Source organism: Stegodyphus dumicola, chromosome 8, assembly GCF_044657685.1.
Source record: "Stegodyphus dumicola isolate Sdum_Otavi_A_Nest chromosome 8, ASM4465768v1".
NCBI classification, from domain to species: Eukaryota; Metazoa; Arthropoda; class Arachnida; order Araneae; family Eresidae; genus Stegodyphus; species Stegodyphus dumicola.
Genome location: NC_140775.1, coordinates 3739644 through 3763954, shown reverse-complemented (window position 1 = coordinate 3763954; position 24311 = coordinate 3739644). Strand labels below are relative to the sequence as shown.

At 32.0% G+C, this 24311-nt stretch overlaps 1 protein-coding gene across 1 annotated transcript in view; it reads right to left on the bottom strand.

The window, feature by feature from the left end:
• Positions 1–4567: 4567 nt before the first annotated feature.
• Srp68 (signal recognition particle 68) overlaps positions 4568–24311 on the bottom strand; it is a 56035-nt gene continuing 36291 nt past the window's right edge. Inside the window, exons 7-12 of the mRNA XM_035374482.2 lie at positions 23981–24217; positions 22934–23146; positions 9425–9519; positions 9117–9237; positions 8593–8715; positions 4568–4858 (exon numbers count right to left, since the gene is read on the bottom strand). Of these exons, the coding sequence (XP_035230373.1) occupies positions 4631–4858; positions 8593–8715; positions 9117–9237; positions 9425–9519; positions 22934–23146; positions 23981–24217 (1017 nt within the window). The 3' untranslated portion in view covers positions 4568–4630. The remainder of the gene's footprint in view (positions 4859–8592; positions 8716–9116; positions 9238–9424; positions 9520–22933; positions 23147–23980; positions 24218–24311) is intronic.

Below are 24311 nucleotides of genomic sequence, written 5' to 3'. Positions count from 1 at the left end.
ATGTTTACAAATCAGTTATTTTAATCTGCAAAATATTCTTACATTGTGATTATAATAGTAGTTGACTGTGTTTAAATAAATATCAAATAAGTTAATAATAATCATGTAAATCTCTAAAATAGTGACTGTTATTAGTGTAAAATACACTTATACATGTTTTTAAAGAAATTATGTTCCTAATTTAATGTTATCTAATTTTTTCTTTGATGGTCCTTAAAAGTCCTTAATTTTCATGTAAGGAAATGTATACGAACCCTGTTTACAGTTGACATGGAAGGATAGCTTTCCCGAACTGGGCATGCAGTCTGTGGTAAATTTTAGCTGGTCTCAGACTTTCATGGATGAGGATCTTTATAATTATACTAGAGACAGGCACACTTCTCTCATTATAAGGCCTACTAAATAAAGCATGGGACAAGGTGGCGGTGTGGTTCCCTTACTCTAGGCAACCCCACCTAATGACTTCAACTGCTGAAACACATACAAGTACCCATCTCGATGTTCAGCCATTAAAAGCTCGTTTGTATTTGATCGCCCTACATATGGAAGTAGTATCTAAATAGGTAAAATTAAGAAAATGAAAGTTTAATGTTATGATGCATTGAGGATGCAGTTGAATTGTAACAAACAGTAAACTAAATATCTTTAGAAAGTAAGTTTTGTAATTTATCAAAATACACAAAATTTATGATAAATTAATAAAAATGTTAAGAAAAACTGAAATTATTTTTGATTATTATTAAGCAAATGGTTTGATTATTATGAAGCAAAGGTTACTAAGCAATTCTTCAATGAGATGAATAATTCTAACATATCAAATCACACATGTTGTTACTGATTGTTTTTAACAGGCAAGATGCTGGACCAAGTTACCAAATTTAAAAGACGTAGAGATTGCCCTGGACAGCAGAAATTCTAGCACTGGCTCTAATTATTACTAATTTAAAATTATTATTAATGAATTGAAAAAATTATTAAACTGAATGAAATCTTACATATCAGTTTAGATTAAGTGAATTAAACGCAGTTAAAATCCATTAATACTGTGCATTTATATGATACATATTAATAGAGTATTATTTGTAAGATTAACTGAAACTTCTAGGCTTGATATATGGAAAAAAGGGAAATGAGCAAAACTGTCTGTAAATGCATGTCTATGAAAGTATACTACTTACTATCAATAGATTGCAAGTGTATGTTTTGATATTTACATCAGGCTATTGGTCTTCTAAATCAATGTATCACTGCAGGTGTTTTGTAAAATTACCATGTATAGGTTCTCATCTTTATCAGCAGTGATTATAAAGTTCTATAATAGTCATTTTATGTCTCTGAAATGCAAGCCTTTTCATGAATCCTGCTAGCAAAAATCCGGTATACTAAGACAAAAACTGAAAACAACTAATAAAAAGTTTAAAAAAGTAATTTTTATCCGATTTAAATTTATAGGCATGAATCAAATGCCTTAAGGTGGGGTTCCCAACACTATGCCTGCGGGCACCATGGCACCTGCCGCTATGCAATCATAACAATGATTAATAATTCATTGTTATTATAATTTTCAATAAAATTTTATGTGAAAGTTTTCTCATTTTTAATGAAATAATAATTTTTATATGTTGTTTTATTATTTGAACTAATTTTTTTTGCATATTATGTGCATCCAACTATAAATTCACCTTCAAAAAGTAAATGGTGCCTGCTATCCAGCAGATATTCTAGAACATTTTAGATATCCTAGAACTATTCTCTTAGGGACAGACAAATTGGGGACCCCTGCCCAAAGGCGATGCCTCAAGCAAAATATAATAATTTACTCTTACTAAAGCAATCTGTGACAACTGTTTTAGTACTAACTGGTGAATATTCTGATTACTATAAAAATTTAAAGCAGTCGAACAGTGCTGATAATAATAGATAAAAAGGTTTTTTGTACGATTTTCGTCCATATTTTAGAATTTAATTTTGTCCATCTTAGAAAGCCCCAGAATATTTTTTTATCTGATTTAAATTTGTAGGTATGAACCTAATGTCCTAAGGCGACGCCCCTGGCAAAATAAAATAATTTAGTCTTCTAAAATAATTTGTGACAATTGTTTTGGAACTAGTTTGCAGGATTTCTGTACTTAGAATTGACATCCAGATGTATGGAAGTTTGAAGGGAAGGTCTCTGCACATCGATTCTGAACACATGAAATCCACAGAAAGCATCTGGATATCAATTCTGATTACGGCAACTTGTGCAGAAAGCAATAAAAGACAAACTGAATCAAACTATCCATTTTAACTTAAGCTGGGTCATCTGTGAAAGGTCTAACCTATATGTACCGGGTGGCCATAATTAAACTGACAGTGCTCACAGTGTTCTGTAGCGCGATCTATTTGCGAGAATGACACCACATTTTGTAGGAAGATTAAATGAGACGGGGGACGAAGGATTCCGCTGAAAAAAAATTAGTTCCAAAAGTCACCGCTAGGGGAATATTTGGCGCTATGTAATAGAAAATAGAGTGTTAACAAATGCAAATTAATATGGAATAAAATTACCTTTTATTATGGATATGCCTTACAGTACGGTATGGAAAATCTTACGAAAGATTATCAACTTCTATCCGTACAAGATCAGCCGTGTACAGGAATTACTGTACCCCGACCGTGATAAGCGATTGACTTTTGCTCTCACCTTTCTTGCCAGAATGGAGGTGGATGATGCTTGGCCGTGATGGATGATCTTATGGGGAGACGAGGCCCACTTTTACCTGAATGGAACTGTGAATACCCAGAACTGCCGAACTTGGGATGACAAATCACCACATGCAGTCACAGCAATTCCCTTACATTCACCAAAGGTAACTGTTTCGTGTGGGTTCACAGCGGAATTTATCATAGGTTCATTTTTCTATGAGAACATTACCCCAACAGGACCGGAAACCTGTTCTGTTACCGGAGAGAAATATCGCCACATGTTGAACAGCTTTGTCATTCCGGCACTTGAGCAAAGACAATGCCTGGGGGAAATCATTTTCATGCAAGATGGAGCCCCTCCACACGTTGCTGTATGGGTGCAACAGATGCTACGACAGAAATTCACAACAGAAAGAGTCATTAGCCGCTACTTTCCAACTGCATGGCCACCTCGGTCGCCTGATCTTACCCCATGCGACTTCTGGCTATGGGGTTAGCTTAAGTCCAAGGTCTATCAAGGAGTGGTCCAGGACCTGGCTACGTTAAAGGATAACATATCACAGACTACGGGAGATTCCTGCAGACATGTTACTTTCTGCTGTTGTGCATACTGTGCACAGAATGCAATATGTGGTCCACAACAATGGCAGCCACATTGAACCTCATTTGAATGCTAAATAAAAGGTAATTTCCGTATTGATTTGCATTTGTTAACACTCTATTTTCTATTACACAGCGCCAAATATTCCTGTAGCGGTGATTTTTGGAACTAATTTTTTTTTCGCGGAATCCTTCATCCCCCGTCTTGTTTAATCTTCCTACAAAATGTGGCGTCATTCTCGCAAATAGATCACGCTATAGAACACTGTTGGTTTAATTATGGCCACCTGTTAATTAAGTGTGCCAACCTAGAATATTTTATTCAGTTTCTAACTTCATTTTAACCATCCATGCCAGTTAATTCTTTAACATGTTAAAACCTTAAATTTCATAGATATCACATATTTAATTATTCCTACTTAGCGTTTGCACGAAATACGATTGGCAATTTAAAATTCTAAATCTGAATTTAATGTTTATCAGACATTTATAAAAAGAGTATATTGTAAAAAATATGTAAATGTTTAATGCAGGCGAATATTTGATACTTACGAAATTTAAGGTTTTAAAAGTAAAGGACTAAATTTATCTTAGCTTACTGTAAATTTAAAATAACCTACCTTTTATGAAGCTACAAGAGATTAAAAGTTTTATACCAGAGAAATCAAGTAGTTTCATGAAAATACAGACTTTTTAGTGTCAATTTTGATTAATGAAGTGTGTTCTTTAAACCAATATTATCCACAAGATGACTATATACAGTTTCCCTAATAGATATTTCATTTAAGATGTATGCACATTTTTATTTCAGATTTCAGTGTAAATGGCTAAGCAATTATAAAATCTTAATGCATCTTTTGAATAAAAATCAAAGTTTTATTTAATTCTTAAATAAATTATAATTAAAGAAACATGACATATTTTCATTATCCAATGAAATTTGTTTAAAAAATATATTTAAGAGCAGTGTTTTAATTTTGCAATAAAACATTTGTTTCTTAATTAAAAATCTCATTTTTAAATTAAAACTATAAAAATTATCTTTTTATTAAAAATTTTCAATCTGATTTTATTACTAAACTATAAGATGTTATATGTTCAAATATTTGCTTATGAGAATTTTTTTCATTATAAAAACTGCATAAACGATTATCAGTATTGAAAATGATATTTTTTAAAGTTGCATTTTTCTAGTCTTCATCTCCCTTTTTTTTATTTTAATGCTATAATCATTTTACATTAATGCTTCATGAAATAAATATGTAATAAAAATCATTCAAACAATTATAATTTTTTAATTATTCTTTCCATTATAAAATATTTCATATAAAGTAGCACTTGTTCATTTCCATCCACCAAGCCACCCTCTTACAAATCCAGTTATTCCACCACCTTTCTTCTGCTCAATCCGATCATCAAGAGGAGGAAATTCCACTTCATTAAGTGCAAGGTCAAAAAACAAAGGCTTGCAAGGAATTGGTTTGAAATCTGGTGGAAACTGAGCTATTTTAGGCTGTTGAGAAACTAAAGAGGAATCTTCATGATATTGATCAAGCCTTTCTATCAAATTCTGAAAATAAAAACATTTTCCATGATTTTTAACACATTTATTACATTAAATAAATAAATAATAAAATATAGGAATCAATTTTTTTTATATTATACAGCACTGTTAAAAAACTTTTTTTATAATTCATAAAACTAGCATATATTCGTTTGGTAAAATCTAAGAACTATTAAAAAAGTTAACATATTAAGATTTTATGGGAGTCTAAAATGTACCAAAATGACACACTAATGTATAACAGTTTAGAAAAGCAATGCAAAAAGCTATCTGGGCCCAAATTGCAATTTTTTAACAAATATTTAAAAGTTTTACTATGCTTCTTATGATTAGGTATGCTGTATGATAGAGGTTATTAGATTATTTGTTTATTCTGGCAAAGAACTCAGAATTAGTGGTTGTTCTAATACAACTAATGGTAATCTAAATAATGCTCAAGATAAGTATGTGACATCAGCATTGGATAAGTATAAGTAGGTTTGCTATATGTCTCATATATACAGGACAATCACAATTTCACTACTTGGTTCCGTTTCACTAGAAATCTCCAGATACAGTGGGGTTTTCTACAAAAAATTCATAAAATTACGGAGGCATGAGGTCTAATTGATTGTGGTCTTGTAAAGATCTTAAGTTTTACTAACGTTTATTTTATTTTAAAACTTTACTATCATCTCTTATTTTCCACTTCTGGCCAGAATCAACGCGTTAAATTGTTTATGCAAATTGTACTTGCTAACGCATAAGTATTTAAGTTGTGTTTTTTTTTGCCAAGAGCAGAGTTAGATGGGGAGAGAGTGAGCCTTCTTGCCACTATACTTCACGCGAGCTTGCAATCATTTGCGACCTGCCTTTAAGGCCAGAGGTTTTAGTCCTCTTGAAAGTGAAAGACGTATTGTAGTTTTCCACGGTTTGCATACTACATACATAATAATTTAAAAGGCCAGTCTTAGTGTTAGTTATTTGTGTAGAGCACTCAAAGTTAACTCTTATTTTAAATTTAGTTAGTAGTTTTTATACTTTTACGTTCAGACCACAAGTGGTTGGTCTTTGTATCCCGAAGTGCGGGAGCACCTATAATATCGTGGAAAATAAAGGGTAATTCTCATCTTGTTGTCTCTTCTACACTCAATAGGACATAGTTTGTTGTCAAACTCACTGTCTAATCAGGACACGTCATGTTTCGCCAAGCAGATACGGAGAGATACAAGTCCTGATAGTCTAATTGATTGGCTAAACTAATCCAAGGAATTGTGCTGCCAACAAACCCCCTTTCTATGTTCCAAATTGAGACACACTTTAGCTTGACTGATTCAATCACCAAGAATGAATGAAACATCTATAGTGGTATTGAAATACATTGCCCAGGAAACCATTACTACTAAATATCCAAATCATAATTGGATGTTTACACGGATGGGTCATACAGTGATGATCTAACGCCTGCAGGTTCGGGGGTTTATTCTAGCCTTTTTACCATCTCTGCCTCTACCAGAAAAAACTGAAAGATATTTGATGGCCCTGAAACAATTATTGACACTACATTATAAGTTCGAAAATGCTATCCTATAAGATTTAAGAGCAGCAATTCAAGGTCTTGGCTCTTTAGAAACTCCTATATCAAATGAAGTTCTTCAGTGCCAAGAATTACTCTAAAGCCTATTGGATCCCTGGACACAGTGGCATTTTTCGAAAGAAACATGCAGATTTCTTCGCACAAAAAGGTGCATCACTATTACAATCAACAAACTCAAATATGTCATACCACTCCATAAAAGCTGAACATAAAACAATCTATGAAACAAAGACAACAGTTGAAATTGCTGAATAGCACTAATATGAAACAATGGAAGGCTGAAGATCTCGCTTGCCTGCCAGCGGCTACTTATAGGCCATGATTGCCTGGGTGAACATCTTTACCGAATCAGTATATTTGCTCAATTATTTTTACCCACTCTGTGATCTAACGGAATCCAAGAACAGAGCTCACCTTCATCGCAGTGGGGCACTTCTAGATTATGTGTGTGTGTGTGATTATGGCAAAGCCTCGAGGGCTATCTGCCTAAGAGGAGGGATGCCTTCGTGGAGGACTTTCTAAGGGAACTGGCTTGTATACACGTTACACATGCAGAAAACCACGAAAATGCCCATGCAGCCAGCCCGTTCGCGGGATTCGAACCTCGGACCGAACTACCAGTGTTCAGCAACTTTACCGCTCGGCCGCTGGTGGGCCCACTTCTAGATTATGACTCCGAAACCACCCAATATTGGTGTGCCACAGACTGTCTTAGGAATGACTTTCGATTGCTTCTGTTATATGCCTTGCCATTAAAAATAATAAATACAAAAATGTCAACTCAATGGTTGGGTGAAAGAGTGTCAATGGAGACAAATGAAGCAAGACTAGAAGAGAAACACGCTAATGTGACAATCAAAATCGTAAAAAACAACCTTATATTTAGCGTAGGTATAATGAAATGTTTCTGTGACTCCTTCTCCTATTTTCTTCTTTCTATGTATTTCTTTCTCCTGATGAGGAGGGACCTTTAGCTGCCCTCGAAATCGATTGAGTGTTTCATTATACCTACGCTAAATATAAGGTTGTTTTTTACGATTTTGATTGACAAATGAAGCAATTTTGATTTGTCATTATAATTATAAAATGACTTGTGCCCAATTTTATAATTATATGAACGAAGAAAATGATATAATTAAGAAAATAAAATCAACTTTAAAATATGACTGGGCTCAGAAGGATTAATCTCGCATGTTATTCTACATGTTCATTTTATTAGATCCCATAAACAAAGCTAAATACACATAATTTTCAAATTGCCTTGATAAAAATTTAGTCGCAGCAGTCAGTGCCACTCCTGCAGATACACTTTTTTCAGATTCTGAGAAGGCTGAGGTGAGTTGCAACTGCTCTCTCAAGAGAGTTTCAGACATGCTCTGTATGGTTCAAGTCTGCATATTTAATTGGCCAACCTGTCTGGTTAACATCCTCACTTTCCAGAAAATCCTCCACCAGATTAAACCTACATGAATGCATCCCTGAAAAGGCACTTATAGGGCCCTATATTTCCCTTTCAGTGAGAGAGAATCTTCCTCATATCTTGCAGCAGTCACATAGCCTTAGTAAATACAATAATTTGAAAATATGAAATTATGATATTAATCCTCTAGTAAATATAAAAATTCTCTCCAGATCATCAAACCTCTGCTTCATACTGATCCCTTTCTCAGATGTCGAAATACACGTAGCAGGTTCCTGGTTCTCTCCAGATGAACATTTTTGATGCACACTGACCGAGAATTATGGATACATTACCTATCCTCCATTTTAATCATACATGTTGTTTGACTTCTAAATTTTGTCCTGTGGGGTTCAATCTCTTCTTTATTATACAGACAAAGAAACTGGGTTTCTTTTTTAAATACAAAAGTAAAAACGATGTTTTATTTGAATTTTATTTTTATATTTCTTTCGACTTTCCTTGAATTCTATTTTTCATTGCAGATACCCATGTCTCAGAAAATGTCAACTTAAAAATTTTTACTTTGGATTTTCATCACTAGACATCAACAGATATACATATACAATAATATTTTCTTAAGACTTTGTAAACAGTTTTAAATTTCAGAATTCATATGAAGTTAGTATACCTACCATAAGCTACTTATGACAGACATTAATTCATGAAAACAGAGCAAAGCAAAAGGATAATAATAATAAAAACCTTTTTCTCCTTCACTGTTTCAGATGGTACAGAATCTTCGTTTCCTAGAATGCTTAAGGAATATGCACTGTATTTGTTACCCTCAATCCTTATAGCAAGATCTTTAAGCAAAGCAATCAATTTCTGAAAGGCATGGATGGGGTAAAAAATTATTTTAAGATAAAAATAAAGCAATTTCAGTTATATCAATAAATCATGTCTCTTTGCTATAATACACATACACTTTGATTTTTAAAATTATAACCTAATATTCTGCTGCATTAAAAAGTTAAATGATAAGTATTTTATATCAAATGATGATATTAGATAAGTTTAAAATACAGCAGATATATTTAAATAAGATAGGCATAAAAATACTAAACTTTATATGGGCTAAATGATCAGTTAGGAGGACCTTTAATTAATAAAAACATATTTAATGAATTCCTTGAATATCCTTTAAAAGTGAAATAATGAAAAAAAAATTATAAATTAAACACAAAAGTCAGAGCTGTAATACTTTTTAAAACAACTTTAAGACTTACTTTATCTTTCAGTGCCTTATTTTTTAAAGCTTGCTGGGTATATTCTTCAGCTCGCCCATATAAAGCCATTGCTTCTGCCCATTTGTTAGCTGTTGCATACACTTCTGCTATATAAAAGCATCTGAAACAAAACATGCATGTTTCTTGTTTTAAGAACATTTAAAAAAAAATATATATATATATATATATATATACATATATATATATATATTAAAATTATTTTAATCCATTCTTTCCTAAATGGTGAAAACACATTCCATATCATCCAGGACTGAAAATAATGATATGTAAAAAAATAATAACAATACCTATGAGCTTTATATGCTAAAATATTTGCTTCCGTCTCTTCAAGAAAAACCGTATCTGATTCAACACCTTGTAACTGGGTCATCTCATGCAAATTCTGTTAAAAGAAACAAAGATGACATTAGACAGACTGAAAGGAACTTGAACACCTAAGAGTATCAATTCTTTTTGACTTAAATAGAATAATAACAATTACAGACCGACTACTAGTTAAAAAATAGTTAAAGACCTAAGTGTAAAAGAATTAGCAACTCTGACTTAATCAAATATCTACAAAGAAAGTTAACTTTCATATTTTCAAATAAATATTTCATTTTTATTTCTTTTCATATAATATAGATACAGCCAATGTTTATCAAACTGTTACACTTACAGTATCTTATAACATTTCTAACAATGTATCATTTTAAAATGGTTTCCACATAAATTAACTATGGTAATTTTCTGTTAAAGTCATATTAAGCATTTTTGATGCCACATTGGTGCATTCTAAATTGTTTGATGTGTTATTTTATCTTAAACCATGTTTATGTTTGAACAACATTTTATTCTCATCAAGAACAATGGCTGAGAAGCTATTTTTGTTTTGTGTCATATTTCAAGAGGTCATTATTTGAACACAATTTTCCTTTGTGAAGAATATCAAAAATAATAATAGGTTGGAAATGACGTACATAAAACTAATTTTCCTAAGAAAACAACACCTCTTTATAAACATATTAACCCTCTGAGCAGCCAGTGATTTCACTGTGAAATCCATTGCAGCAGTGGGGAAAGGAGAGAAAAACACTCCTCTAATTATATGAAAAAGTGGTTACATGATCGAATGTTATGAAGATAATTATCATCAGGCAAGGAGCTGAACCAAACTAATGACACATGGTACTCACAAAAAACATGAATAAAGCAATAAATGGCAAGCTTGTAATAGAAAAGGGTACTTATTGCAACTGCCTCAGTAGAAGCCGCCAGATACTCAGAATGTGTCAAAACACTGGAAACCGTGCATAAACATACTCCAGCAACTATGGTCATAACAATCCTTCAGTTAAGTATCATCGCCACTTTCATAGGTGTTCTTCTTGTTCTATTCCAAGTCCAAACAGTTTTTTAAGAGACAAATCATGATATTTTTTGCCTTCAACTTAGTTTTAAAATATAGCTTGTGGAGTTTTCAGCAATTGCATGCATTATCTGAAGAAAGTTGTTATTCATAATAATTCTCTCGCTGCAACTTATTTCGACAAAATAAGATTTTATTTCAAAGGAAAGAACTGTAGAGTCATTAGGTTATTTCGAAGCAGGAGAGATGAAAAATGAGGAATGCCCTCACCGTGACTCGAAACCTCTCGAATACACGCACCTCTTTTTTGAAGAAACAGGCTAGCCTAGTTTGTTGATAGCTTGACAAACCTCAAGTTGTGAAATCCATTGCAGCAGTGGGGGAAGGAGAGAAAAACACTCCTCTAATTATATGAAAAAGTGGTTACATGATCGAATGTTATGAAGATAATTATCATCAGGCAAGGAGCTGAACCAAACTAATGACACATGGTACTGACAAAATACATGAATAAAGCAATAAATGGCAAGCTTGTAATAGAAAAGGGTACTTATTGCAACTGCCTCAGTAGAAGCCGCCAGATACTCAGAATGTGTCAAAACACTGGAAACCGTGCATAAACATACTCCAGCAACTATGGTCATAACAATCCTTCACTTAAGTATCATCGCCACTTTCATAGGTGTTCTTCTTGTTCTATTCCAAGTCCAAACAGTTTTTTAAGAGACAAATCATGATATTTTTTGCCTTCAACTTAGTTTTAAAATATAGCTTGTGGAGTTTTCAGCAATTGAAAGAACTGCAGTAAATGTTTTGCAGGAACACAATACTTTGCACCCAAATCACCAAAGGGAACAATGAGATGAGATGGGTAGATAAGCAAAAACAGATCATTGTGTGCATGGGGAGAACAACAACACTAAAAAATTAAAGAAGGGTTTCACAAAAATGTATTTTATTTTTTAAATGTGTCATATATAATCTTAATTTAATACTTGAAATTTGAATCTTAAAATTAAAAAAACATTTTTTCATTTGATACATAGATAAAATTTTGACAAGTTATGATAAATATTGATAATTTGGAGATTTTTTTAAAAAAAAAAAAGTTGAGAAAAATCAGCAACTTGTAACCCACTAAGCAATTTTTTGCCTTTCCACCTGTAAAAGACCACCAGATTGTGCCAAGGTGGTTGCATTAATCTGTAAGTATCCAGAAAAATCTCTCAACATTTCAGTTTAAAAGTAGTTTAATGTTTCACCATCATAATTGGTACCACTTAATGTAATTTGTTTACAGCTCATTTGATAATATTAAATGAAGATAAAATTTATCTCTCTAAAAAAGATCATAGAAATTAAACTAATGAAAATATACTCAAATATATATATGTAAGAGAAAAAATATGTGAATCAAAATTATAATTTAAACTAACAGTAAAACATTAATTCTCCCTCTCTATTTTAAAAATCATAATAACTTCTCTCTATTTATCGCATGATTATTTTTTCGAAGCATTTGCAAAGCACCACAGCAAAAGCATGATAGGTTATTTTTTAAACACTGAAAAAACAGATTTGATGGTTCACTTCTTTCACACTGCCTTTGAAATTATCACAAAATGATGATTTGAAAAGCTGAATAAATTTTCCAATGAGGTCTCAGGCTGCAGGAATCTATCCTGTCAGGACTAATTGATATAATATAAGCACAAGGAAAGACGGGAGCAGTGTTATTGCGTACTTCGATCCATATAGGAAATGAAAAATTCTGATTGCGTAGTATGCTAATGTGTTGACTCCGTAGTATCTAAATAACTTGGTAGTTGAGACAGTTTTAATTCCATTTTTATTTTCCAGTTGACGTTTGTAGCCACAATTCACTTGGCATTCAAGTGTGCATATTCAGGAACATTTACAGTTTTGATATTATAGCGATAGCAAGCAAAATTACATTCTAGCAAGGCAAACAGCAAAGCTGAAGTATATAGTTATGCAAGATGGAAGCACACGAGAAAAGTTTTGGTTTGAGTTAAAAGTTTCAGTTCACAATTATTACATCATCAGCACTGTGCAGGCCATAGAATGATCTAGAAATGACGAAATCCAAAGAAGTTATTGCGAGTTTTAAAACAGAGAGGGGGAATTAATGTTTTACCATTAGTTTAAATTATAATTTTGAATCACATATTTTTTATCTTGCATATATATATATAGAAACTCAAATACATACTTCTTTATGATATTAGAAATAAAGCTACAACAATCATTAAATGTCACTGCTTGCAGTTATTATGCCAAACTCATTTTCATTTCACTTCTGGAATTTATTCCCACCATGCTGTGCACTTTTATCTAAATATAAGAAAAACTGCCTTCATCTTACTATTAAGAAGGAATTCCTCATCCGTTTAATTATTATGTTGGGTACTTACATATTAACGTTAACTACCTTGGTGCAATTTGGCGATTGTTTAGAGATTAAAAGGTAAAAGTTACTTATCAGGTACAAGCTGGTGATTTTAGAAACTTTTTTTTAGATTCCCTGTTCCATCTTTTCGGTAGATAGGTGGCGCTCTTGATGCGTGCCGATGAAAAATATTTCCACTTGACGCTTGAATTTGAAGAATGACGCATGTCATACTTTTTTTATGCTTGATTATGTTCTCATGGCTGCTATAGGTGGAAGTAATATACTATATCATTAAGTTTATTGTTAATAAATGTTATTTCTGTGTTCTGTGAAATCTTGAAGTTTTGATTTGAAATTCTAATGCTCTCCCAACCCGTTTCCTGAAAACAAAATTAACTTGAGAAATTATGACTCATGAAGGAGACACACATTTTTTTGGTGTCTGAAACCCGCGAAAAGGGGAATTACCTATTGAAAGGTAAGAATTTTGATTTATTTGTTCTTAGTATTGATCTTTGAAAATGAAACATAATGGATGATTTAGCAAAAGAGAAAAAGAAACGTGCTATTGTACGTAGTAAAGTTACTACACTTCTAAATAAACTTGAGAAATTATTATCGGAAGAATTAAGTAAAGAACATCTAGAAGATCTAAATTCATCATATGAATTGTTAATTGAATACCATGAGAAACTTAAAAGTCTTGACTCAAAGATCGATGCTCTCATAATTGATGAAAAAGAATAGGATAACGAACTACTTATATGTGAAGAGTATGATGAGAAAATTATAACGTTTAAAGCTAAGATTGTTAGTAAAGTAAAGAAAATTAAAAGTAATGAAGTTGTTGAAAGAAGTATAATTACAACTAGTAATGGTAATAGTAGTACTCTGAATGGTAATAATGTTGTTACAAGTAGTGCTTCAGTAAAGTTACCTAAATTAAATATTGAAAAATTTGCTGGTGATCCCAGTAAATGGCTCGAATTCTTTAATTCGCATGATAATACTATTCATTCTAATCCAAGTTTATCTAAAATAGATAAGTTTACATATTTGAAAAGTTTATTATCTGGTTCAGCATATAATTGTGTTTCTGGTTATGCTTTATCTGAAGAAAATTATTATCTATGCATTAAAAGTTTAGAAGAGAGGTTTGGTCGTAAAGATGTTATTATATCAAAATTCATGCAGATTTTGTTACAGTTAGAACCAGTTAAAAGTTCTTCAAATGTTTTTGAGTTAAGAAAGCTCTATGATCAGTTACAAATCTGCGTTAGAAATTTAAGTAGTTTAGATGTTACTAGCGGTTCATACGGACAGTTATTGAACCCAATAATTCTTAAATTGTTACCTGAAGATTTAGCTCTTGAATTCCACAGAAAAAGAACATCTAACCAAAATATAGAAGTAAGTGAATTAATAGAGTTCATTAAAATCAAAACTGAATGCCAAGAAGCAAGTATTTTGATTAATAGCTCAAAAGGTAATAAATACACAGGGGTTAATCCTAAACAAGGGTTCAAAAATTATAAAGTCAAATCACAAGCTTCTGATTTTAACACATCGGTAAAAAATGTTTTGCATATTCTGCAAATCAAACGAACATACATCTGCCGGATGTTTGAAATTTTCCGACGAAAAAAACGAAACAAATTAAAACTTGAAGGTCGCTGTTACAGATGCTTTCTAAAATCACATTTGTCGTCGAATTGTCGGTCAAAAATACAACCATGTGAAAATTGTAACGAGAAAAATCATAAACTTTTCTGCCGTTTGAAATCGAAAGAAATGGAAGATGTTAACTCCGCAGATACGCAAAATAAAACTTTAGTATCTACTTCCCACTGTAACACTCTAAAACCTAAAAATAGTGTGCTTTTACAGACATGTTCCGTTATTGCTCAAAGCAAAAATAAATCGAGAATCGTAAGATTATTAATTGATTCAGGTAGTGAACTAAACTTCATCACCCACAAGTTAGCGCATGATTTAGAATTGCAAGTCATTAGAAAAGAATCTCTGACAATTTATTCGTTTGGAAATCAGCGCGGTAACTCACAAGAATTTGATGTATATAGTCTAAAAATAAAAAATAAAAACGATGACCGCTGCCTTGTTGTAGAAGCTATCGGGATAGAATTAATATCATCAATAGAATTCCAGGCACCATCAACATGTCAAAACATTAAAGAATTTATGACTAAAAAGGGTTTGGAACTTTCGGATACAAGTCCCGTTAATGAGAACATAAATATTCTGCTCGGCGTGGAGCATTTCTGGTATATACAAACAGGAAGTAATTCAATGATAAATGATGGTTTGTTTATAGTACAGACGATATTTGGATACACAGTGATGGGTAAAGTAAAAAATAATAATACTCGAAGAATTAATGAGTTGTTTTTATCTACCGTTGAAGGAAACACATTTGCAGTCATTTTGGAAATTGGATTCGATAGGAATTGAAAATGAAAACAAAGCATTTTCGGAAACTGATTTGGATACTATTAAGCATTTTAACGACAGTTTAAAATTTAATAACGGCAGGTACGAAACAAAACTCTTTTGGAAGGACAATAAATCAGAACTCGCTGATAATTTTTTCGTTACTAACAACGATTTCAAGGACTAAAGCATAAATTAAAGGGAAATGATTTCCTATATAATGAATATGATAATATAATTAGAGAACAAGTTGAAAGGGGGATTGTTAAACAATGTACGTTTGTTGAAAATGAACCTAACTGTTATTATATGTCTCATAGACCTGTTATACGTGAAGGAAAAGTAACAACAAGAATAAGAATAGTTTATGATGCCTCTTCTAAGTCTAAAGGAGCTAAATCGTTAAATGAATGTTTGATATCAGGCCCTAATTTAAATCCTAACATGTTGGATATAATTTTAAAATTTCGCGTACATAAAGTTGCATTTTGTGCAGACATAGAGAAGGCTTTTCACCAAATTCAAATTGATAGTGAAGATAGAAATTTTTTAAGGTTCTTGTGGTTTGATCATTCTTACGACGATAGTGACAATAGTTTAGGCTTTAAGGTTTTCCGAATGTGCCGAGTGCCGTTTGGAATGACAACAAGTCCGTTTATTTTGTCCGCCACTATCAAACATCATATTAAGGGTTATGAAAAGAAATATAGCAAAGCTGTTGACATGTTAAATAAGTCCTTATATGTTGATGACCTTATCCATGGAGCAGACTCCGTTGAAGAAGTATTCTCATTATCAACTGATGCAGTTAAAATTCTTCAAGACGCTGGTATGAATTTAAGAAAATTTGAATCAAATTCCGTATCTTTCAAAAATCATTGGCAAGATATTGGTTTAATTAATAAGGAAGATAGTTTGGATAAGAAAACGTTAAAGGTGCTGGGAATAATTTGGGATTTGGATGAGGACACATTGAAATTAGATGTACAAGAACTTTTACAACCAGTTGACTGGAAACACGTTACAAAGCGAAAGGTATTACAGATTGTGGCAAAAATTTATGACCCAGTTGGCTTCATTGCACCTTTTGTTATCAGAATAAAATTCTTATTACAAGAGTTATGGGAATTGGGTATTGATTGGGACACAATTTTGCCCAGCTATTTGAAAGAAAAATTTAAAACTTGGTACTTTGAAATTGAGGTTATTCTCAATTTGTGTATTCCTAGAAAATACATATTAAATGATGAATGTGTAAATTTCAATGAAATAGAGCTTTTTGTGTTTTGTGACACCAGCCTCAAGGAATATGGAGCTGTTGCATATTTTCATGATCCTGATTCTTGCTGTACATCTTTTGTTCTTTTAAAGAGCCGTGTATCTCCACTTAAAAAATTAACCTTGCCTTGTTTAGAACTTATTGGAGCCATTATTGCCGCAAGAATAGTTATATATTTAAGGAAATTATTTAATATCCAAGAAGATAATGTATTTTGTTTTAGTGACTCTAAAATTGTTCTTCACTGGATCAGGAGTACCGCTGATAAATGGAAACACTTTGTTGCTAATCGTGTACGTGAAATACAAGATGTCGTATCACCTTCGCAATGGAAATACTGTAAGGAAAATGACAATCCGACTGACATAGTTTCACGTGGATTAAGAGCTTCTGACCTAGTGGGAAATAAACTTTGGTTCAATGGACCAGTGTGGTTAAAAGAGAAAAATTTACCTTCATCATCTTTTGATCCTTTGATCGAGCCTATGATGGAAGAGGTACAGGTAGAACAGCGTCAAACTACTGTATGTTCTGTTATTAGCCAAGAGGCTGAATTTGAATTGACATCCAGGTTTTCATTATGGAAAAAACTGAAACGCGTAACTGCATGGTGTTTAAGATTCTGCCACAATATTAAACCTACATCTTTAAAACTCAAGGATTTTTAACAGTTCAAGAATTGGATAAGGCAAGCAATTTGATTTTTAAAATCATGCAAAATTCTGAATTTAGAGAAGAAATTAGACTTTTGAAAGCAGGGAAGAAATTGAATCTCAGCAGTAAAATCCTGAAATTAAATCCTTTTCTTGATAGAGAAGAAATCCTTAGAGTCGGTGGTAGACCCTGTAACTCGAATCTTTCAGAAAACACAAAGTATCCAATCATTCTTCCCAAAGGTCATCAAGTTACTGAATTGATAGTCAAACACTTTCACGAAGTGAACCTTCACGGAGGAGCCAAATTAACATTATCTGCTCTGTGACAGAAATATTGGATCGTTAATCGCCGAGAAATTGTAAGAAAAATAATTTGGAAATGTGTAAAATGTTTTAAAAATCGAACAAGCACATCCAGTCAGATAATGGGCGACCTACCTGCTTCTCGCGTATTGCCGGATAGAACATTCTCGAATACAGGACTAGATTTTGCAGGCCCCTTTTTAATTAAAGCTAAGAAAGGAAGAGGGGGAACGAGATATAAATGTTATGTTTGCCTTTACATATGCTTCACCACAAAGGCCATTCACCTAGAAGTAGTCAGTGATCTAACAACTGAAGCATTCCTAGCATCTCTGAAAAGATTTGTGTCGCGCAGAGGAAAACCCCAAAAATTCTTTTCAGATAGAGGAACCAACTTTGTTGGGGCTGATCGAGAGTTAAGAAGATATACAGCTACACTTTCCTCTGAGGAAGCATTTCAAAACTACCTGAGCGGTGAACATATTCAATGGATCTTCAAGCCTCCTGCTGCCCCTCACTTTGGAGGCCTTTGGGAGGCTGGAGTGAAACAAATGAAGATTCACTTAAAGCGGACTATTGGGACCCAGGTTCTGACATACGAAGAATTTCACACCTTAATTACACAGATCGAGGCGTGTTTGAATTACAGGCCAATAGTTTCCATCTCATCTGACCCTGAAGATTTTAATCCTTCAACACCCGGACATTTCCTAATTGGGACTACATTAACAGCAATTCCTGAACCTGATCTTACAAATAATAAGCTAACCCCTGCTGAAAGATGGAAATTGACACAGCAAATTTTCCAGAGCTTTTCGAAATGTTGGTCTAGAGATTATCTTTCACAATTACAAGGGCGTACCAAATGGTTGAGGGATAAACCAAATTTAGCCCTCAATGACAGTCTTGACAAAGGACGAAAATTTGCCTCCATTAAAGTGGCGACTTGGACGAGTAATTGAACTAGATCCTGGTGCTGATGGAAAAGTTCGTGTTGTGAAACTAAAAACTTTATTGGGCAAAATGAAGCGTCCTATACATAAACTTTCCCGCTTACCATTGAGTGAACAAGACTCTAAAAAAAAAAAAAAAAAAAACATTAATTGCATATTCATAATTTGTGTCTTTACTGTTATTAATTCAATTATGTTTCAGATTCAGAGAATGGACCACAATTGTGGATTATGGTAATTTAGCAGTTTCATTATTTTGTTTTCCTTCTAGAGGTTGTAAGTATGTTTTATTTGTAAAATTTTGTGCTAAATTTAATGTTGTTATTCAATTTAAATTTGTCATTATGCATTTTTATTTTATATGATATACTGTTGAATGTTTGGGAAACTTGTTTAAATCTAAAATTGAAGATCTTTATAATAATGTTGTAATGAACCAATGTTCATCGGGGCGGAGTATGTTCCGTCTTTTCGGTAGATAGGTGGCGCTCTTGATGCACGCCGATGAAAAATATTTCCACTTGACGCTTGAACTTGAAGATAGACGCATTTCATACTTTTTTGATGCTTGATTATGTTCTCATGGCCGCTATAGGCGCAAGTAATATACTATATCATTAAGTTTATCGTTAATAAACGTTATTTCTGTGAAATCTTGAAGTTTTGATTTGAAATTCTAATGCTCTCCCAACCTGTTTCCTGAAAACGAAATCAACTTGAGAAATTATGACTCATGAAGGAGACACACATCATTCCCCGACTATCGATATTTATTGTAAGTTGATATTTTAATTAGTTTTCATACAAATGCTAAGAACAGTGGCAGATTTTGCTTTTGTTAAGAAAGAAATTTTTATACATACTAATAGTCACATAGGCCTGCTATTGCTAATAAAGGGTTTTGTAATGTGTCATTAAGAATATTGTATCTAAATTTAATCCTTATTGTAGCAACAATACTGAAAAATCTTCTCAATATCTGCATTACTGTGGGGAATTGTCAAGATGTCCAACATTATCCTAGAATATTTACTGTACAGTAAAATTCCATCAGAACCTTTCTGTTTTCCAACTAAACTCTACTGGATGTGAATCCTTGCTGGTTTTGTAACTTCAGTTTATCAGTTGCAAAATCAATATCATTGTCTTTCATACCTAAGTGATGTAAAACTGGATAGCTATTAAAAAAAAATATCTTGTATATAAAAAAAAAAAAAAAAAAAAAAAAAAAAAGCATTTACTAGAGAAGAAACATCGGCAACTTTAGCATGTAAAATACTTATCTGTTGATTGGAAATTTATGTAATATGTGATCACATACTTGTTAAAAGTAGTTTCTAACATGGAATTAAAACTTATTTTGTCTTCCTGTGAACATTCTTTCGCTTCTTTGTTAGTTGCAACCCATATTATCAAATCATCATCTTCCTTCTAATTTTCAATTTTGCCATAAATTACATGATATATAGGATTAGAACGCAAAACAAAGGTTGGTTTTACAAACTTTGATAAAAGGTCTTTAAACGGATCACTAACCCTTGATTACAAAACATGAATTAATGGAATTCTCCTCTATAGAACTGTGTTAAGAACATCAGGGTCCATAAAGAAAAACATAAATATTTGCTTCTCACAAAATAAACTGCAGTAATCAGAAAATGTTTTCCATGTTCAGCAATTTTTTTCAAAACTCTGAATCAGCTTTATGCTTATATTTTGAGAATTGCCAATTAAATTGTGTACATGACCAAAAATTACTTAATTTTTTTCACACCTATTGTTAAAAGTAGAAGTAGTAATTACATCTCCATGTAATTCAGATATTTTATAACTTTAGTCTTTTATCTTATAGCCTTCCTGCATGCGCGTATGCGCAAAATTTACGACAAATTCAGTTTTTAATGCACATTTTTCGCATATCGAAGCTGAGAAGTCTGAACGTCATTTCTATTCCTCCTTTCTACCCTTCCCCACATCATGGAATGTGCCAACAGGAAGTCATCTGACTTATTTTTTTAACTGGGCAATTGTGCTACGTGGCAGCTATTTTTTTAAAAGTTTTGGAAAATATTTTTTCTCAAATATTTTGTAATTTTGTTATTAATTGCTGTGTATAATTTTAATTTGAATACATTTGGCTCTGTAAATTTTATATCAGTTTTCATGGCAAAAAAAATACGTGCAACTAGCTGATTTTGCTCATATTCTTCAAGAATTATCTGACGAAGAAGAGGAAACCTTTGGATGGGAGAACAATAGCGATTTCCATTCCTTATTTTCTTTTATTGCTATTTTTTAGAATTAAATAAAAATATTAAAGTTAGTTTAAAGTGCGTTTTTGTAACAAGAAGTAAATTTTCTTGCAGAAGTAAGTAATGCTAAACTTACTTTTTTTCCTACCAAGGAAAAAAAAGTTATATTTATATTATTTTTTATTTGTCTGTACTTGCCTTTGATGAATATTAAAATTAGTTTCAATTTTAAAATATAATTATTAAATAATAAATTTAAAATGTTCTATAATGAAATATATCATTGCATTTCCATCTCACTTACATAAGAACTTAAAAATAATTTACTTACATTTGAATGTGATATCATTTGTATTTTGCTATAAAAAGATTAATATTTTATTTCTTAATAAAATTTATTATCAATATTTACTCATTTCTTTCGTTTTTCTTGCGAAAAATGGTTAAATAATGACGTGCCCGTGCTCATGTAAAATTGCCAAGCGCACGTGCTGGAAGGTTAACTCTAGAAGCATGCATTTCTTTCTTAAAAAACGTAAGATGAGGGTTCCATTGGTCGAGGATTCTAGATAAACATTTCTCTTAAGATAACCAGCATGAGCAACATGTTCCAAAATTTTTCTTATTTCAGTATTATGCAGCTGTAGGAATTGTGTCAATTCTTCCTTCCTTTTAGAACTCTTTTCAAGGTAATAATAAATATTAACAATATGTTCATCCACACTTATTGGTAAAAAAGCTGCCCCCTTTTCAGCGGCTAAATTTAAGAGATGACAGGTACACCTTATAATTTGCAGATCTGAATTTTCTTTTGTCAAGATACCTGAAATGCTAGTCTTCAAGCCTACGATTAATAATGCCTTGTCGGCATCAAGTGCTAAGCAATTATTAAAGGCTGCCGAAGCCCCTCCTAAAGTGAAGACAGGAAGTAAACTAAATTTCTAAAGACTCTAGATTAAACAAAGAAACAACTGGATACAGTTTTACATCAATTCATCTGTAGAGAGCAAAATGGAGCTGTTTTAATGAAATCAATAGCTGAAGATTTATTTTTCATGTATTTCTTTAACAAATGTAGCCATTTTTTTGCTTCCCCTTCAGTATTTCTTAGTGATTTCACTATTGGTAAGAACAGGCATTCTGAATTAATAAATTTTTGTCCTTCGTTTAAACACAAAAGTTAAAATTTTCGTTTCAGATTTGTCATCGCATTCACACATATTTAAGAACATTGGTTCTTCCATCATGCAAAAATGAAAAATTCCAGTCACAAATGGTACACACTGTAAACCTATTACATTTCCTTGACAAAATAATAGAAGGAAAGTCATCTGTGCACTAATTTTGAAAGGCACATAAGTAGCATCCACTAGCTAAGCTTCATGATGATAGCCACAAATTTTTGACGGTGTTTGCATATTGCAAATAAAAAGCAAAATTTTCTAATTAATGGAATTTTTAAAGAAACTTGGAGAAGAGATAATAAATGAAAATGATATAACGGGCTTTTCATTGCGATGATAATGCCTTAATTATCAATCAACTAAAGGCTAGTGAAATCTGTAGTATGATTCAAAATTTCGGAAATATTGCTATCGATAGTGCAGAAAGTGAAAGAGAAGTTGTTGAAAATGAAAAAATTTTGACTGCCAATTTAGTGGAAATTCTTGACATAGCAATTACAGTACTTGAATAATAGAACTTTGTAAATGACCAAAAAATTACATGTATCTATAGATTTAAATAGAAAGTATTGGCACAAAAACAAAAGAAATTAAACAACTTGCATTGAAAGAAATGTCTAATAAAGCAAACAAACAAATATTGAGCTTTTGCTTTCTAAATTTCGATTCCCTTCAGGTCATAAACATTTCATTGTTTCATATTTTTGATTTTATAATTTCTGCATATCATCTTACTAGATTTAAACTAGATGATCTAACATGAAAAAATTCCAAGTATGGAGTCGAAGTTTCAATGATTCTGGATCTCAGAGTTTGCACTATGAAGTTCTAGCAAATTGGTCTTTTTAATGATCAGGGAAAGATAACATATTAAGCACTTTATTAGAAAATATACCAGATAAAAGTGTAAGGACATAATTAAAAAAGCCATATAGTTTGGAAACACAGGTGATATCATACCTGAATGATAATCTCATACGGTCGAACCAAGTCTTGAGGTTTTGTGACTTTCTTGCCATCTAGAGACACATCTAATGAAGAACCCATATTTTGCCTAAGGGATTCAATGAATAACAAGTTTCGTTCTACAGTTTTAGAAAGTCTAATATATGTCAGGTAAGAATGCAAGTAAGCAAGGCTGGAGTGCACAGCTTCTGAACGACCTTTAGCAGTCTGTAAATAAAATAATCACAAAATTAATCTTATTTATGTTTTATAACACATGCACACACATAAAATGTTTTTTGCAGAACTAATGCAATAAGGTTTATTAGAGCAAAAATTATTAAAAGAAAAAATCATGCAAGTTACTGTTAAGTACTTAATGCAATGATTTTCAATCAGCATGCAAGGTGTCTTGAAGAGTACAGGGTTTGAAAATTCAGAAATACATAAGGAAGGGAAAATTCAAGTGGTGGTGGGAGGCAATCAAAACATAGTTCTAGAACATTTTATATTTTTTTGGACAAGATTACAAGAATGAAATAACAGAGTTAGTTTTAAAATTATCATTACAGTAATATCACAGAATTTCCAACCTCTACTTTCCTAACGCTTTGGTGTTTACTGTATAATTGTTCAGAACTTCAATGTTTACTAGTTAACTATATGATCTGGTTAACGCCAAAGTATGCAAGGATTATTTACTTTGAAAGAGATGCTTTTGGAAAGATTTATTTATTCCTTTTTCCTCATCAGGATTATTTTCTTTGCGTAAAACTGTGCATGAAAATATAATGTTTTTGTATTCTATAAATCTAGATTAAGCAATGTTTTGATAGCAATGTTTGAATTACTTGCAAAAAATCTAAGTTTAAAATAAAAATTAAAATAGGCGAAATATATATATATAAACTGAGAAAAACATGACCTATAACCTTCACAACTTTTGGTTCCAACTTATATAGATTATTGGAATTCTGCAGTACATTTTTATTAAAAGTCGTTTTTTTTTTTTACTTTACATGTCATGTAATAGTGACAATAAATTAAAAAAGTAAAAGCAACCTGATCTTTCATTTCATCTCTCACAACTTGTATAGCATCTTTGCTATCCAACAGCAATCGTTCATAGACTGCTATTTTGGCCTGCAAGTTTGGAGCTTGTTCAACTTGTGTATGAGAATCCTGAACGTTTAATAGAAACAATCTAATTTTTTCATGACGCACGGGTATTTTTCGATTTCTCCATTCAACCTCAGATAGAGTGACAGCTTGTTTTTCTCTCGTTTGAGCTATTAAATGCTTAAAAAAAAAAAAAAAAAAAAAAAAAAAAAAAAAAAAAAAGACAGTGAGAGAGAAAGAAATAAATACAAAGACATTATTAACTTCTATAATC